Source organism: Zalophus californianus, chromosome 9 (genome assembly GCF_009762305.2).
Source record: "Zalophus californianus isolate mZalCal1 chromosome 9, mZalCal1.pri.v2, whole genome shotgun sequence".
NCBI lineage: Eukaryota > Metazoa > Chordata > Mammalia > Carnivora > Otariidae > Zalophus > Zalophus californianus.
The window spans coordinates 127,598,950-127,614,909 of NC_045603.1; the positions used below are offsets into that span (position 1 = coordinate 127,598,950).

At 50.4% G+C, this 15,960-nt stretch overlaps 1 protein-coding gene across 9 annotated transcripts in view; it reads left to right on the top strand.

The window, feature by feature from the left end:
* Positions 1-15,960, top strand: part of FRMD4A (FERM domain containing 4A) — a 598,644-nt gene that overhangs the window by 429,528 nt on the left and 153,156 nt on the right. For all 9 annotated transcript variants that reach the window (XM_027595361.2, XM_027595362.2, XM_027595364.2 and 6 more), the window contains one exon: positions 15,594-15,688. In XM_027595361.2, the coding sequence (XP_027451162.1) occupies positions 15,594-15,688 (95 nt within the window). The remainder of the gene's footprint in view (positions 1-15,593; positions 15,689-15,960) is intronic.

The following is a 15,960-nucleotide window of genomic DNA, read 5'->3' on the forward strand; positions in this document are numbered from 1 at the left end:
GTCCTGGGATCGAGCCCCACATTGGGCTCCCTGCTCAGTCGAGAGTCTGCTTGAGATTCTCTCTCTCCCTCTCCTTCTGCCCCCCGACTCGTGCTCTCTCTCTCTCTCTCAAATAAATAAATAAATAAATTTTTTTTTTAAGAAAAGAAGTCCAAGCATAAAAGGTTATATACCCCACGTTGAAGAGCATGGACATCCTTCACAGACTGAGTGCAACACACCAGCATCCTTAGGGCTTTGTCTGCATCCCATAGTTTTGTTAACAGACTTAATCCAAGGCATGTACATAACCTGTTGGAATTACCATGTACCATGTACCCCATCTGTTATGTATCATGGCATCTCGCTCCATGAAGATTCTAAGTTTGTTCCTGTGGCTTGCTCTTCAATTGTCAGAGTTATGATTTATTCAGAAAGAAACAGGTAAAGGTAAACTGAGGGTCAGACCTTTTGCCCAGTCCTGTGTCAATTAAAATTGAAAGACACATAGAATCTAGGATGCATGAGGAACAGGGGTGCTGCTTTGAGTGACACATACATGTTGCTTGGTCCCCAGTTTAGCCCAGGAGGAAATGTGACCTGGTGTCTCAAGTCACTAAGGGTTGCTCTGATAAAAAAAAGAATTTTATAAAAATTCCACCATTTTCAGATTCAGTTTTAACAGCATGAAATAAGGGAAGCCCTTGGTTCCTAAAGTGTCAGTGAGCTGCAAAGGTCAGATTCTTAGGGGAACTGGTGTGTTTTCTCCACAACTGGACTTTCATATTTATTGAGAATCTTTACTTCTTACATATTTAATACGCTGTGTGTGTGAAACACTGGAGTGAAGGATGAGGCAGTAGGAAAGGAACAGATGATAGAATTCTCAATTTGTGGTATATGGAAAAAGACCTGTAGGCCTGTGTACTTTACCTCCATGTTTTCTTTAGATGTTACCCCTCAATTTTTAAAACCACGCTGATTTAATTTTCCTTCAAATATAATAGACTTGATTCCTTGTTTAGTAGGTACAGAGTTTCAGTGTCACCGAATGAGAAGAGCTCTGGAGGTTGGTTGCACCCCAGTGTGAATGCTCTCAACACTCCCGAGCTATACATTTAACAGATGGTTGAGATTGTAAATTTGGTGGTGTGTCTTACGACACCCGAAAAAGCCACAGCCTTCTTTCTTAGAAAGCATTTGGGTAGTCAAAACCTTTTTAGTGAGGGATTTCTTCGTGCCCGTGTTAATTTTCTCAGAATTTCATCTCATCCCCTCTTTTGGGGAAAGAAAGAGGTATTTAACACCACCTGTACAGTGTGCTTTCATAAGCACTAATAGGCTTAAAGAGTAACCCTGCTTAGTGTTCTCTGACCACTTGATGCTCAGAAAGAGAGGAGGGGGGGCGGCTCCCCAGAGGCTCTGAGTCCCCCTTGTTGGAGTTCCGACCATCTTTCCTCCAGACAAAGCCCCCGAAACTGGCCAGATTTGCCTGCTGCCCAGAGGTTGCTCCCTGGAGAAAGGTGGGAAATCCCGAGGAGAACTCTGCCTCTCCCGTGATTGAACCAACTCCCAGGAAAGGAGAGTGGCCAGGAGATGCTTCTGGAACAGGGGATGTCAGGGAAGGTCATGGTCAGAGACCGCTGCCTCCTCTGTTTCCTCCACTCATTGTTCCTCCAGAAAGCACAGAAGATTCCTGATGGGTCCTGCTTAGGGTGGTGCCCTCTGACTTTCTGGAACGTTCTGCTCACAGCTGAAAGCTCAGACCTTGGCCATGGGATACCACCTAACCTACTGGTCGCCCAGATGGAATGCTAAGGTATTTAGGGTACCCTACAGGGCATTAAATTACAGCTTCTCTTTGGAATGGGAGTAGAGGTGTCTTAAACTTTCCCCTGCTGACAGGAAGCAGTATCATACTGTGCTTGAGACGTGGCTCAGCAGTCTTTCTGCCCCGGGTTGAACTCCGAGTCTGCCGCTTGCTGGCTCTGTGATCTGGGGTGATCCGTCTGACCATGGTGCCTCAGTCTCTGGAGCAATTCCGTTTTCTCGAGTTCCTCATAATTGTCATGATAGCATCTGGTCATGTCATCCGCCCATCTAAACCTATAGATTCAGATCCCAACCTGTGACAAGGCTCAGAGGCCCGTTCTCTTCCCTAATAGGCCCCTCCTGTGTGGGCCCCACCCATCTTTGGTGTGTTATCATTCACCCAACGAGGCTTTATTGAATCATGGCCGGCCTGCTTCTAGGACACCCCTCACACATCGGGTCACATTTGGTGGGCAGTCTGTTGGTTTTTTGCTTAATTGTTTCTTCCCTGCAAACAGCACTGGAAGCACCGACTCAGGCCTCCTCGCATGAAGGCACGAGATCTAGAGTCTGCCTGCCTGAGTTTGAAGCCCCGGGTACCCCATGACAGTTGTGGGACCTTTGCTGTAGCAATAACAGTGACAATAGTACTTGTCTCATGGGCTTGTGGAGATGAACTGCGGTAACGTGTATATCCCTGAGCACTTCTGACGGCCTTCTGAGATGCCAGATGCTGTTCTGAGGTCTTTACCTGCTGCCAGGCTTTTAACCCTCACAACGTGAGGATGAGTTAAGTGCTGTTATTTATCCAGAGGTTCATTTAACTTGCTGAGGCCACGTAGCCCTGGAATCGGGGCTCTCAGCCACGCAGCCTGTGGCAGGGGCCCCATGTGTTGGGAGTTGGGGCTGCTTTGCTTCCCTGTGAGTTCCTGTCGCATAGCCCTGTGCCCACCACACGGCCCAGCACAGAGTGCGTGCGCCACAAACGCCGCGCCACTTTAGGGGACCATATATGTGAAGACAGTCTATAAACTGAAAGGTATCAGGATTCTGGTAACACCACAGGTAAATGTCCCCCCAACTCAGTGTTTCTTCCTTTAGAATCTCAATCCCAGTTATACATTAGAATCAGCCGGTTCCTGGGCCTCTCCGAGACCCATTCAGTCAGACTCTCTAAACTGGGGCTCAGGTGGCTCTGGCTTTTCAAACTTCCCAGGCCATCCTCCTGTGCAGCCGAGGCTGGAAATCACCAATTTAGAACAACATCCCAGGTGACCTTTCTGCCCACATTTCCTGCTTCCCGTTCTAGAACCTCCAGCTCTGAACAAAGCACCAGGTTCTGTTTGAGGAACAAATTTGGGGCGTATGGTGGTTCGTCCTTGAGGGCGTTTTATTTATTTATTTATTATTATTTTTTTTTTTTGGAGGGCATTTTAAATCATGTAGTTGGAAAGGCCAGCCTGGAATATATCTCCAAAGAGGTGTGCAGGGAGGGAATCAGCGTCCAGGCTCGCTCTCTGGGCAGCCACATGGGAGAATTGGTTCTCGTGGTCTAATTTGTCACCCCACATGCACTAGAATGGAAGTCAGGGCAGGGCTTTGTTTTTGCTTTCGCTCTGTTTCATTCTTCCCTCTGCTCTCTGACTGAGGAAGCGAAAGTCTTGAAGGGTATGCACCAAGAGGAGACTTTTCTTGGGCTCAGCTAAGAAGGTCTGGGGGTAATGAATTCTGATAAAGGTGTGCGCCCACCCACACACAAGGCCCGTCCAGTGTACCTCAGCCCCAGCGAATGCCGTCGTGTTCCCTCGTCATGACGGTCTCGGGGAGCTCCTAGGCAAGGAAGGCAGCCTGGGATGAGGGTGTTGACAGAAGTCGGTGCGGCAGGGGAAGCGCAAAGAGAAAGTGTGAAGGGAATTAATAGGCATTCCTTCGTAAGCATGTGTCAAGAACTGAGTTACATTTTTCGCATACGGTCTTATGTCATCTTCACAACATTTGTAAGGTCAGCGATATTAAGCCCATTTCACAGAAAGGCAGCTAAAGCTCTGAGCAGTGAAGCTACTTGGCCATGATCCCACAACAGTTCATGAGCCCCGATGCCAATCCAGGTGTCTGACCCCAGGCTGCTCCTGTTTCTTAACCTGGGAGATCCTGGGTCCTGAAGGCCCTGATCAATGACCAGGACGCCAGCTGGCAGCTCACGGGGTCAGTTTCATCCAGGGAAGCTCTACTAGGGGATCAGAGAAGACGTGTTTGGTCTAAAAACCTGGCAGACTGAAAGCGAGGGTCCTACCACTCTCACGCCTCTGTGTTCATCTGAGAAGCATCGTGTGGAAGGACATAGGTCTGGAGTAATTTTTAAAAAATCAAAAGTCATTGGGGCGCCTGGTTGGCTCAGTCGGTTGGGCAGCCAGCTCTTGGTTTCCGCTCAGGGCATGATCTCAGGGTTGTGGGAGTCAGGCTCCGCACTCAGCGGGGAGCCTGTTTGAAGATTCTTTCCCTCCGCCCCTCCCCCAACTCACATCATGCGTGCGTGCACTCTCTCAAATAAATAAGTCTTTAAAAAAATAAAAGTAAGTAAAAATCAGGAGTCATGATATTGAGGGCAGCTGTGCACGCCTGTGTGTGCACGTGCACATGCTCACACTCTGTATGGCCCTGACCATGAACTCGCAGGGTGAGACTTTCCTTTTGGCATCTTATGAAGTGTTCAGTTTGGGCAACGCTGGAGTTAAGTTTCTCTGGAGCCTCGCTCTGGTTCTGCAGGGGATGAGAGTCGGTGAAATCAGGCAGTGGGATATCGACTGCATATCCTAACCCCTCTGCTCTTAGAAGCACAGAACTCTGGGATCAGCAGAGTCCGGACAGGCGCCTGGAACTCTGAGCTGGGCCTGGGACTCATCCTACCGCAGCGAGGACTTTAGAGAAGCTCTGGGACGAAGACGTGTTATATTTGCATTGCTTTTTTTCCACCTCCTCGTTCTAACGCTACGGCCAAGTTGAATCCTTAATTTCTTTGATGGAGACTTTCAGAGGGGCTTTGAAAGACAGCAGCCCAGACAACAAAGTCTCCTTTGTGCTGGGGACTGGGGCCATCGTCTGACCCTTCCCTCCTAGAAGTGAAGGAAGGAGGGTCCAGGAGTGACAGCTCCCTGCCCAAAGGACACCCTGCCTAGCAACCAGTGACACTTGCCACCGCGGGGTCACAACCCAGGATGATTTCTCTCTCTCTCCAGATTGACATGCTATTATGAATATAAAGCGATTTGACGGTGCGCTGGGAAGGAGAATGCAAGGGCGAGCTGGAGGAGCGCATGGGCAGCTCCCCGGCCGAGCCGTTGCTGGACGCAGACACCAGCAACAAGCGGGGTCAGAGGGTCCCCCACACTGCACACTCATCATCTTGCTGAAAGTCTTCAAGTGAGATGTTGCAGGTGGCCCGGCCAGGCCTCTGATTCAGTTTGATGAAAAGATTTTGACACGGAGAGACAGGCAGGTGGCAAAAGCAGGCTGGGATGAGCACCCGCGTCCTGACTTTTCTTTATTCCCATTGCCAGACCGTCCCCGTTTGCTCAGCTGCACTTCGTAAGGGTGCTGGGGGCTGGGAGGCCCCTAAGCCGGCCCTTCTCTGGAAGAGTCCTGCTGAACTAGTGGAGATCCCAGCAGTTGATGGTACCTCTGATGTTGGGACACGCTTGAATTGGGTGGGCGTTCGAACCAGGAGAAGAGATGAGCTCACCCAGGGCCCGTGTGAGAATTGAGGGGGCCTTGACCTGGGAATGGAACCCAGGGGAACATTTCCCGTCTCCCTGCCTCCCTGCTCACTCATCCATGGATTCTTCCATCCATCCATGGAGCCCTTTACCCCTGGCCGTGTAGACCGAGCTTAACAGAAAGGAGCATGCAACACCATTCCTGCTCCCAGGAGGTCGTTATTCTTGGAAAGACACAGATGTGAACAAAGATGAAAGTGTCGGGGGGCAAGTGCATCAGGAGAGGCAAGGGTATCTCCCTGGGAGCGGAGCCAGCCGTGGAGCGCTGGGGCGGCAGGGAGGGCGCCGGAGGGAGTGTGGTGTGAGATGGAGACAGCTGTCTGCACGGGGGTCAGCACGCAGGGTCCCCAACGAGAGGTGGTCTGGGCAGTAGACAAAGAGCAAGGGGCCTGGAGGCCGTGGGAGCAGATGTGCAGAGCTGAGCAGAAGCAGGTGGGGGCAGAGAGACCCCCTTCTCCCTCCCCACTCTCCCACCTGCCCTCCTGGCCATCTCTTAGGTGTGTGCCTGTAGACCTGCTCTAGGGGAAGGGCCGACCCAGGCCATTCCCTGCCTCCTGGCCCACGAACAGGGCTCCCATCCTTCCCGCTGGGATCCAAGAGCCCTTGGCTCAGTTCACCTGCTTTCACTTTTTTGAGCGTGGTTTTTTTAAACACGATTCCTTCCTCTCGTCTTACGGTCTGCAGGAGGCTGTTTCTCTTAGCCTGGATGGGGACTGACTTTGCATTTCTTAGGCGGCTTGGCTTTCAAATCAAGACAGACCGTCTATGCCAAACTGCTAATGTCTGACATTAGCATGTGTTTAAGACCTAATAAAATATTGCCTCCAAAATTTCTGGCCAGATTCCCTTACGACAATATCTAAGGCCTCTCCCAGAATGTAGCATCCGGTTTCGAGAAATGGCTCTAAAGTCCGCTCCAAGCAGCAGAAACGGTGCACAGTGCCTTGTCCTGGGCTTCGTCGGGAGCTAAATTAGCAAATGTGAGCTGCATTTCTTTCAGTCCCAGAAACTAGGTGGAAGACATGCTCTCTGCTGACCCTTCCGTGCAGGGCTGTACGGGGAATTCCTTCTCTGGTGCACTTCCAGGGAAGGAAGTGTGTGGGACCTTCGCCAGCCTCTTTAGCCTGCTGATGAACTTGCCCGTGTGACCTCGTCAGGTCTGCTGGTGGCCGGAGTTAGTTTATCTCCTGTGCCCGATCCTCTGCCGTGGCCTCTGTCTTCTATATATCCTTAATCGCCCCTCTTTTATACCATTTAAAATGTTGTAAGCCTTCTCCAAACCTGGAAGTGGTGGGGGGGGGGCGGGGGTTGGTAAATAATAAAATAATATTTTTCGTCTGAGAACAAGGATATTACGAACGCAGTTTTTCTCTGGACCCTGCGGCGGATCATCTGTTCTCATCCACTTAATTAGCATTTTGGGGGGGCCTGTGGTGCCTTTGGCATTGCTGCTTGTCTGACTTTAATGAGACTGCTTTTCAGGAATAAATATTTTTCAGCCAAGTTGATCTTCACCTCCTGGGACACCCGTACCTGCACTTTTTCATCGCTCCCACCCCTGAGGGAGTACAGTTTTAATCGTATTGAAAATGACATCAGCAGCAGAGCATGGACTGTCTCTCCGGCATGTACCTGCCAGCAGTTTGCAGGAGCAACGGGGGAACGATCCACAGGGAGGAGGCTTGGGGAACTTCCAGATGAAACGCTAACAAACAATGGAAAGCTGGTGCCCTGTCTCCAGGCATCTCCCTGGAGCCGGAGAGACACTTCTTTCTCTTCTAGCCGATAAGTGTCATCTTAACCCTGGAGAAGTGGGAGGCCGGGACAGATGGGAGGAGGTAAAGTACTCAGGGAATGGAGGCAGGTCTTAACTGTGCGGACACGGGGAGCGGAGAAGCTGTGCCGTTTAGGGTAAGTCTCCCCGGATAAGTTGCACTCCACAGGCGGAGGTCTGCTTTCTGTCCTCCTTACTTCGTATGACATTGATTCGTGGTTCGGTTCAATCAAAAAGAGGATTGAGATTCTGATCAGAGTGGGTTTCTGGGCGAAGTGAGAGCGGTTCAGTGATTCGTGCGGGGATTCACATCTCCTCCTGGTCAGAGGAGAAAAGGGGAACTTGCTTTTCTAGAGCTCCTTTCATGCACCAGGTGCTTTATAAACGATCCTGTCTTGATCCTCACAACACTGTCCCCATGTTTGAAAGCGAAAGTAAAGGCCGAGCAGCATACACGTAGGGTACAACTGTGTTTCCAAGCCCTGTGGTCTGACTACAAGCCCACTGCCCAGATATCATGAAGGGACACTTACACTCCCCACCCCCAGCCACCACAGCCTCCCCTCTCCCATCACTGTCCTACTAGAATGCGGGTCACCTTGTTTGAACACCAGCCACCCCCAGGGCAGAGGACTGGCTCCACTTCTTCTCTCCATGACGTTGGAAATGTAGCAGATCAGTAGTTACCTACCCCAGCAAATGGCTCCTCCTCTCCTGTTCCTCTCTACCCTATGGCCATACAGTGCCTTGGCTAAGGACACTCCTAAGAGCTCCTAGCTATTGCAGACCATAAAAGTGATGGTTGGAATGATTAAAGCTGGCCTGAGGCTTCGTGGCCTCTGTATGTACCACAGAGAGCCAACTTCAAAGATGCAGTTTCGCGCATCGCTCTTCTCCACACTTCCCTGAGCATCAAGCAAAGAGAATAGGTCAGCGTGCAATGTCAGAAAGACCTCAAATTCGAATTGGGTCCTGGTACCTTTTGGCCGACTGGAAAAGTAATCTGCCCATTTGGTCCTGGAGAAAACTCACTTCACCTCCCAGTGAATGTATGGGCAGTTTACACCCCAAACTCGTGATTTATTACTCACTCTCGGACAAGATGGGGTCATGACGGATTGTAGAGCCGGCTTCTGTTTAAAGGAAAAAGAAATACAAGCAGTAAACGTGATGCCTGTGGAGGATGAAGCTTGAAGCCCAGGAACCTCGGCATCCCCCTCTTTGCTAGAAATATCTCAGAGTTAGGACTGCAGACTTGACGGCCCTCCCCGGAAGAGCCAAGTTGACAACTGTGTGTCTTTTTGTGTTTTCGCCTCAGTGAAACAGTTATTTCATTACTGCAAAGAGGCTGCCGAGGAGAGCCACCCTGGAAGAACAGTCCTTGTGACATTGCCGCGAGCGGGCTGGAGTCTGGGGGTTACTATGTGAATCAGCAGGCGCTCCCTAATGAACACCTGCCCGCCCGCCCAGAGTCCCAAGGGGGGCAGAGCCTGACTAAAGCAGGCTCCCCAGCCGCCTGGCAGAAGCACTTTGCATTTCTGGAGGAGCGGTAATTATGTACGCCTGTCAAAGCCTTCCCATTGGGCATCATTCAAATGCAGGGATGAGAAGGACGCAGCTTCCCAGACGGATAGCAGCCCCAACTTTTCTGAGCCTGAGACCAGGCTGTCTCTCAGCGAAATGCGGAAGAAACCATGTGGAAATAAGAGAACAAGGGGATAAAATAGTATTGTGGAAAGAATGCTCTCCGGGAAGTGCTCTGGGCTAGTGGCAGAGGCTGTTGGCAGGAGAGGGAACGGGGAAGAGGGGGTGGGAGGGAAGCCATTAAAGGAGCCGGTTGTGACCTAGTGGGCTAGTGGGCATCAGGGAGAAGTCAGGGTAGGAGGAAGAGGTGCATTGAAATAGAGGTTAGGAACACGGATGTGATGCATCCCTTCTTGGATTCTTCTTGGTGCAGCAACGCAATCTCTGCCTGGCAGATCTATGCTTGAGAGTGTGTGGGTGTCCTCCTCTCCCGTGGTCTGCTTCCCTGCCAGGCTGCTGTAACAGTCAGCCACGTGACCCTTCAGTCTATCCCAATCCACCAATGAGAAACCTGTATTAGGCACCTGCTGTGTGTCGGGCCCTGTGCTGGGGTGCAGGGCTACACTATTTCATAAAAACCTGATCCCTGCCCTTCAGGAACTTATTGTCTGGCAAAATTCTATTGCATTTGGAAAAAGCAGCTCAGTCCCCTTCTGAATGCACTGTTGGTTACTTGCTGGATCCGTACCCAGTCGTTAAAGCCAAAGCTTTGGAGCCACTCACAAACGTAAGCTCTGCATATACTCTGTGCCCTTGGGGGGTTGTGACCTTGGGCACACTAGCCCTTGTAAGCCCCCGTGTCCTCCTCCAGAAACTACTGCAGGATTGTTTTGAAGATTAAATTAGATGATATAAATGAAGCTTGCAGCCCAGAACCCAGCGGGGGGAAGCCTGCCGAGAAGGACAGTGTTGTGGGGGAGAGGCCAGGAAGCCAGCAGCTAAGGTGACCTCCCTCATCCTTGGACAGGCTTCTCCACCCCGTGACCCTTCGTCTCCTCCCCTCTAAGATGAGTGGGTTGGGTAAATGGTCTCCTGGGCTTTTTATATAACGCAGCCTTCCAGAGTGAGCTGCACTCACTTGCTGTAGGGTTAAGATATGCCGGTTACTAGAGTGGGGGGGTGGCCAGTTACCTCTCTCTGTGCCTCAGCTTCCTCCTCCCACCAGGTGGGGGTGATAGCGGCATCTACTCCTGGGCTGCTGGTGAGGACTGACCCATTGATTTGTGTAAAGCACCTCGGGCAGTGATGGGACCGAAGCCGTACCCGTAGACAGAAGCTGTTAGTCAGCCGTGTCCACGCCAGCTTTGCAGACAAGTTGCGTCGCTGGCCACTCCTAAGCAGAAGATACAGCATTTGTCTCGTGTCCTCTCGTGGATTGGGGTTCAGGCTTGATGGGGACCTCTGAATAGAGACATGCTCTCCCTGGCAGGACCAACTTAACTTCAGGACCCCTGCTACCTATGGGGGTGGGGGCTGGAAGCCCCCAGGCCCCACTGTTCTTCACATCAGCCTGCCTAAAGGACCTGGCCTCCCTTCGCCCCTGTCCCAGAGCCCAGGGCTGTGCTCCGAGCGCAGGAAGGAAGCCAGCCTCCCACCCAGGCTAATCAGCCAGAGCATCAAGAGGGTGACTGGGGAGGGGAGTGCCACCGGACCCTTGTACCCGTACAGAATGACCTCATACTTTCTCTCCATCACGGGCACCCCCTCCCCAGGAATAATGGGCAGCCAACAAGCGCTCGCCTGCTTATTGCAGAGCCCCCGGCGGCAAGGGGAGGGCAGGAGACAGGCTCCCAGCTGCTCGGGAACACAATAACAGGCAGGGGCTTCAAAGGGGCGATGAGCTCAGACGTCATGTATTCGGAGCTGCCCTTCTGCACCCCTCTCTCCCTCTAGATTTCCATTGGACTTGGACAGAAAGGGCCGACTGACCGCGTTTCTTTGCACTCTTCTGACACCCGCCCGGTGGAGGCTACTCCTGCAGGGCAGGGAGTCACCATTTCAAGGGGCGGCGGTGCCGTGGGGGGTGGTGCCAGCCAGTGGGGCGGAGCCATGCCTGGTGGCCCAGTGGTCCCTGTGCGCATGCACTTCAGGAGAAGTGACTTGTCCAAAATGGCCTTGGGGAGGAGGGAGAGAAGGGGAGGGGAGCGGAGGGACCAGTCTTTGGGCCCTGGGACCTTGGTTCCTCCAGAAGCACAGATGGGAGCCATTTGATGTTTTAATTCTTTTTAATGCAGTTAATTCAGGGGTGGCAATTCCCTTGATTTAGAATCTGTGAGATGCCCCAAGGGGACAGTGGATGACCGGAAAGGGTTTGAGGAGAGAGTCCTCCCCCCACCCCCGCATTGAAACCCACTGTGCCATTGACTGACCCAGGGTCAGCTCTGAGACAGAGGCTTCTCCACCTGGACGTTCCTGTATGGCTTCCTTGCCCCGAAAGTTCCCAGGTACTGTAAAGAGAGAATTCAAATATTAATGCAAGGCTTTGACCTGAGATCCCAGGTTACTCACGCCTCAACCAACCAACCCACCAGTGTGGAGTTGCCTGCTGTTAGGAACTCTATGTCAGGCACTGTGGGGGACTTATAGGAGGTACCTAGAGTAGTCAGACACACAGGGACAGAAAGCAGAATGGTGGTTGCCAGGGGCTAGGAGAGGGAGAAGAGGGAGTTGTTTAATGGGTACAGAGGTTGTTTATTGTAAGAGGAAATGTTCTGGAGATTGGTTGCACAACAATATGAATATGCTTAACAATATTGAACCGTATACTTAAAGTTGCTAAGATGGTAGATTTTATGTTATGAGCATTTTACCAGAGTTTACAATTTTTTAAAGATTTATTTATTTGAGGTAGAGTGAGCGGGGGTGGGGGTGCAGAGGGAGAGAATCTTCAAGCAGACTCCTTGCTGAGTGCAGAGCCCAGTGTGGGGCTCAGTCTTACCATCCATGAGATCACGACCTGAGCCAAAACCAAGAGTCTGACACTTAACCAGTGGAGCCACCCAGGTACCCCTCTATTTAAAATTGTTTCAATTAAAATAAATTTGCCACAACACAAGAGCATGCTAACGGTGACTGGGGTACACGTGGCAAATGTTATAGAGATTCGGAGTTAAAAGAGACCATTTGGAAGTGGCGTGGTCAGGGAGGGCTTCCTGGAAGAAGTGGGCCTTGAACAGGATAAATTTAAATGGGAAAGGGGAGGGGAGAGCATGCTGTGGGCAGAAGTTCGGAAGTAAAAATGAGATTGGTGTTTCCTTTATGCTGGTACAAAAGATTGAACAGGATTGAGTACTTATAGGAACTGGGCGGGGTGAGGTTGCATAGATAAACTGGACCTAGGTTCAAAGAATTATATTCAGATTCAAAGAGCCCGAATTCAAATTCAGGCTGGCATTTATAAACTGCCACCATTTTAGAAGATTCTTATAATTCATAGGTGAGATCACAGGGGTCTGGAAAAATAACAGAAGACACTTGCTTTGTGCCAGTTAACTGTCTAAGCACCTTGTGCAGGTCAATATTAATTCATTTAATCCTCAAAACAGCCCTGGGGTGTGGGTATAGTCATCACCCCCATTTTGCAGCTAAGGAGACTGAGGCCCAGAGAGGTTAGGTAACTTGCCCAAAATTATGTAAGAAACTGACTAGATTTAAGAGATCAAGGGGTGGGGGTGGGGGTGGGGGATACAGAATGCTTGTAAAGCCTTTGAGAATAGGTGGATAGACCTTGAGAAGGTTGGATACTTTCTAGGGAAGGAAGAAACTACATGTAGTGATGCATAAAATAAAGGTGGTTGTTTTAAGGCAGGAATCCAGTTCATGGACCTAGTTAGCCATTTTAGAAATGGGCACTCTGAGGCTCAGAGAGGTGGTACATTTTGTCCAAGAGCATCTGTCTGGGATGTAGCCGTGTTAAGTTCATAGTGATGGTAGAATATCGTCTGGGAAACTAGAGAGGAGCCAGGGTGCCATTGGTCATCCATTTCCTCTCTCTGGGCTCTGCCAAGGCGGCTCACGGGGATCATCTGGAAGGATCATCACCTGGGGACACACCTGGAACAGTTCATAGCTCCCCCCTCTGTGTGAAGTGTTCTTTTGATCATGTCCCATCTTGGAAGGCAGACCAGGCATGAAACAGGGTCTATTCTGGAAGCCTGTGTGTGCTGGGAATGAGCACATTTCCCCCTGGAATAGTCCAGAGCCCTGGGGAACTCAAATCTGGGTGGTAGGGCCACATTGCAATGCCAAAGAGCTACTCTGCCCTTTTCCCTGAAGAATGTGACCAAAACCCAGGTTTCTAAGTTCTGTTAGCCCCAGAAAGGCCATCCTGCTAGCGTCTTGAGCAGCTCCTATCAGGCAGCACATTTCAAGTGGGACATTTACAAAGAGATTCTAGTTGTCAAATATAAAGAGGAATAAAAACTTAGAAGGACAAATGGAAAAAGAATCTGAGAAGAGAAAGGAAAATGAAAAGGGAGAGGCTATTGAGCAAGCGTAGTTAATTACAGGCTGGGAGAAAGTCAGTCTGAAATGTACTGACCTCGTGGGGCGAGGACAGCACCCGTGACCCAGAACAGGCTGCTTCTAACCTGAGACACACTTAGCCTGCCCAGTGTGTCCAGTAGAACTTGATTGGGCCACCGGCTGCCTTTCTGGTCTCGCTCCCAGCCTGGTCCCTGCAAAGCCCCACAAATGTTTATAGCACAAGTAACCAGCAAACTGTAATCAGCAGGGTTCTGTAAACATGCCTTGGAAGTACATAATGGCATAAAGCTTTCTGCTTACCCAGCAACTTTATCTCTCTAAATGAGTTGAAGAAATGTTCAGAACAATGTTGTTCATTAATCACTAGCATGTCAAGGTGGGATATTGTCTCCGTTTGCAAGATCGGGAAATCACAGAGCTGATGCCTTAAGTAGTTTTTAAACCAACCATACAGAGAATTAAAGAATCATTGATATGGTGCCTGAATCAATCAGGATAGGCGAGGTTGTGCTGTGAGGACAAACCACCCCAAACATCACAGTGGCTTAACTGCTCACACTACACACCCGTCAGGCTTGTGGGAGCGGAGCCCTCCCTGCCAGCGATCAGCGGCCGCCCGCCGGGCTGTCACCACTCACCGTGACAGTAGAAGGAAGAGTGTGGCTTTTCAAAGGGCATGAGATTCAGGAGTTGTAACCTCAGCATCTTCTGCATCCGCTCTCTTTCCCTTCAGTGCCTTTATTTGCCTCTTTGTAAATTGTGTGTAATAAATTTAGGCTTTTCTTCACTGAGAGTGGTGCATGTGATCCATCATAACTGTCATGTAAAGCAACAGGACTGACCTTTTTCATTTTTTAACTGAAGATGAGCATTCAGATAGGTACAGTCCTTTAAAAGGGTTAGTTTGAGATGATAATTTATCCAGTGGTGGTGCTGTTGCTCAGTTGAGGAGTCACCAAGAAATTTCGTTTTCCCACTGTAGACAAGGTTGTGGTTCAGGCTAAATCATAGGGCTCTGTCACCACAGAGAAGCCAGAAGTCTGTCTCCACGAGGCTCCTGGAGTGGCATCCATTATTCTGGTGATTTCTTCAGCATGTCGAGTCAGTTCTTAAGCTCTGCAGACTCAGAAACATGACTTTTCATCCTCGGGGGAAGACCCACATCCCCCAGGTTCAAAGTACCGATGTGTAAATCCATACTGAGTGTACTGGCTTCTGGTGAGCGGCACAGCCCCCACCCAGATGGGGCCCTCGGGGCACATGCTCCTTGCCCTCCCCCCCAGGAAGGAGAGTCAGCAGGGGCAGGATGGCAGGGGGTGATGTGCGTGGCCCTTGAGTCTGGCCTGACTTTGTCTGGAATCCTGGCTTTGCTGTGAGAGCGAGGACTGCCTGCCTGCCTGCCATCTCCAAGTCTCAAAATCTCCACTGGCAAAGGAATGGCAGGATCTTATTCTAGATGGTAAGTTGATCGTATGGGATAGTGCTCAGCACCATGTCTAAGACATAGGGAGGCCTCGGTGAGTTCTTTAGAAGACACGACGTTAGAAGGAGAGTTACATGGATGAGCATTTCCTATGATCAGCTAAAGTAGCCCCCTGCCTCCATGTCTGGCCTGTAAGAGGCCTTACCACTGGGGCCCTGGTACCCAAGCCCTCTTGGCTAAGACCCCATTTGCTTCCCCTTCTATCCCTCTCCCCCCACACACCTTCCATTCACCCCCACCCCTTCCACAGAGTGATTACTATACTGAATCACATTACAGAAAAACTGTACTAACCCTGAGAGTGAGTTCTGTACTTGCCCTTCCTGGGTGAGTTTATGTGTCTCTGATCAATTCCGTTGAGATGTTGGCTTTAACATTTAATCTTAAAGGGAAGGAAATCTGGTTTCTGTCATTTTCAGTTTGGGGCCAGAAACCTCACCATAAACCCCAAGAACCCACAATTACCTAATAGTCACACCTCATTTTATAAAACCAGTTGGACCACCTCGTGGCCCCGTGCTTGGCTTTTTGCTTGGTGGCATCCTCGTTGCCTACTCCTGTGGGTTTTCCAAAAATCATTTGTGTTGATGTACTTGAGCTTTGAGACATCCCATTTAAAATATTCTATCAACCTGAGATTGCGTGTCTTGGGAAAAGTCACCTCTACTCACTTGTCCTTTTTTCCCCTTTATTTTGCCTCCAGCCCAAGCTTTTGGCCAAGGAGCTGCTGGACCTCGTGGCCTCTCACTTCAATCTGAAGGAAAAGGAATACTTTGGAATAGCCTTCACAGATGAGACGTAAGTGCCGCCACGGGCCCTCCAGACCTGCAGGGAGAGTGAGACCCTGACATTGCGCTGTCCCCATCTGTCAACAGTGCAGCCCGCGGGCCGCTTGGGTCCTGTGCTACGGGGTCAGTCCAAGCTCATCGTCCGAATTTCAAAGACCTTGTGATCATGCCCGGAACAGCCAAAGGATATTATTAGGGCAATGCTCATATAAAATTATTAGGTAAACTGGTTCTTATAATCAAGCAGGTCCATGTTCAGAACTGAAATGTTTTTGTTTTTTT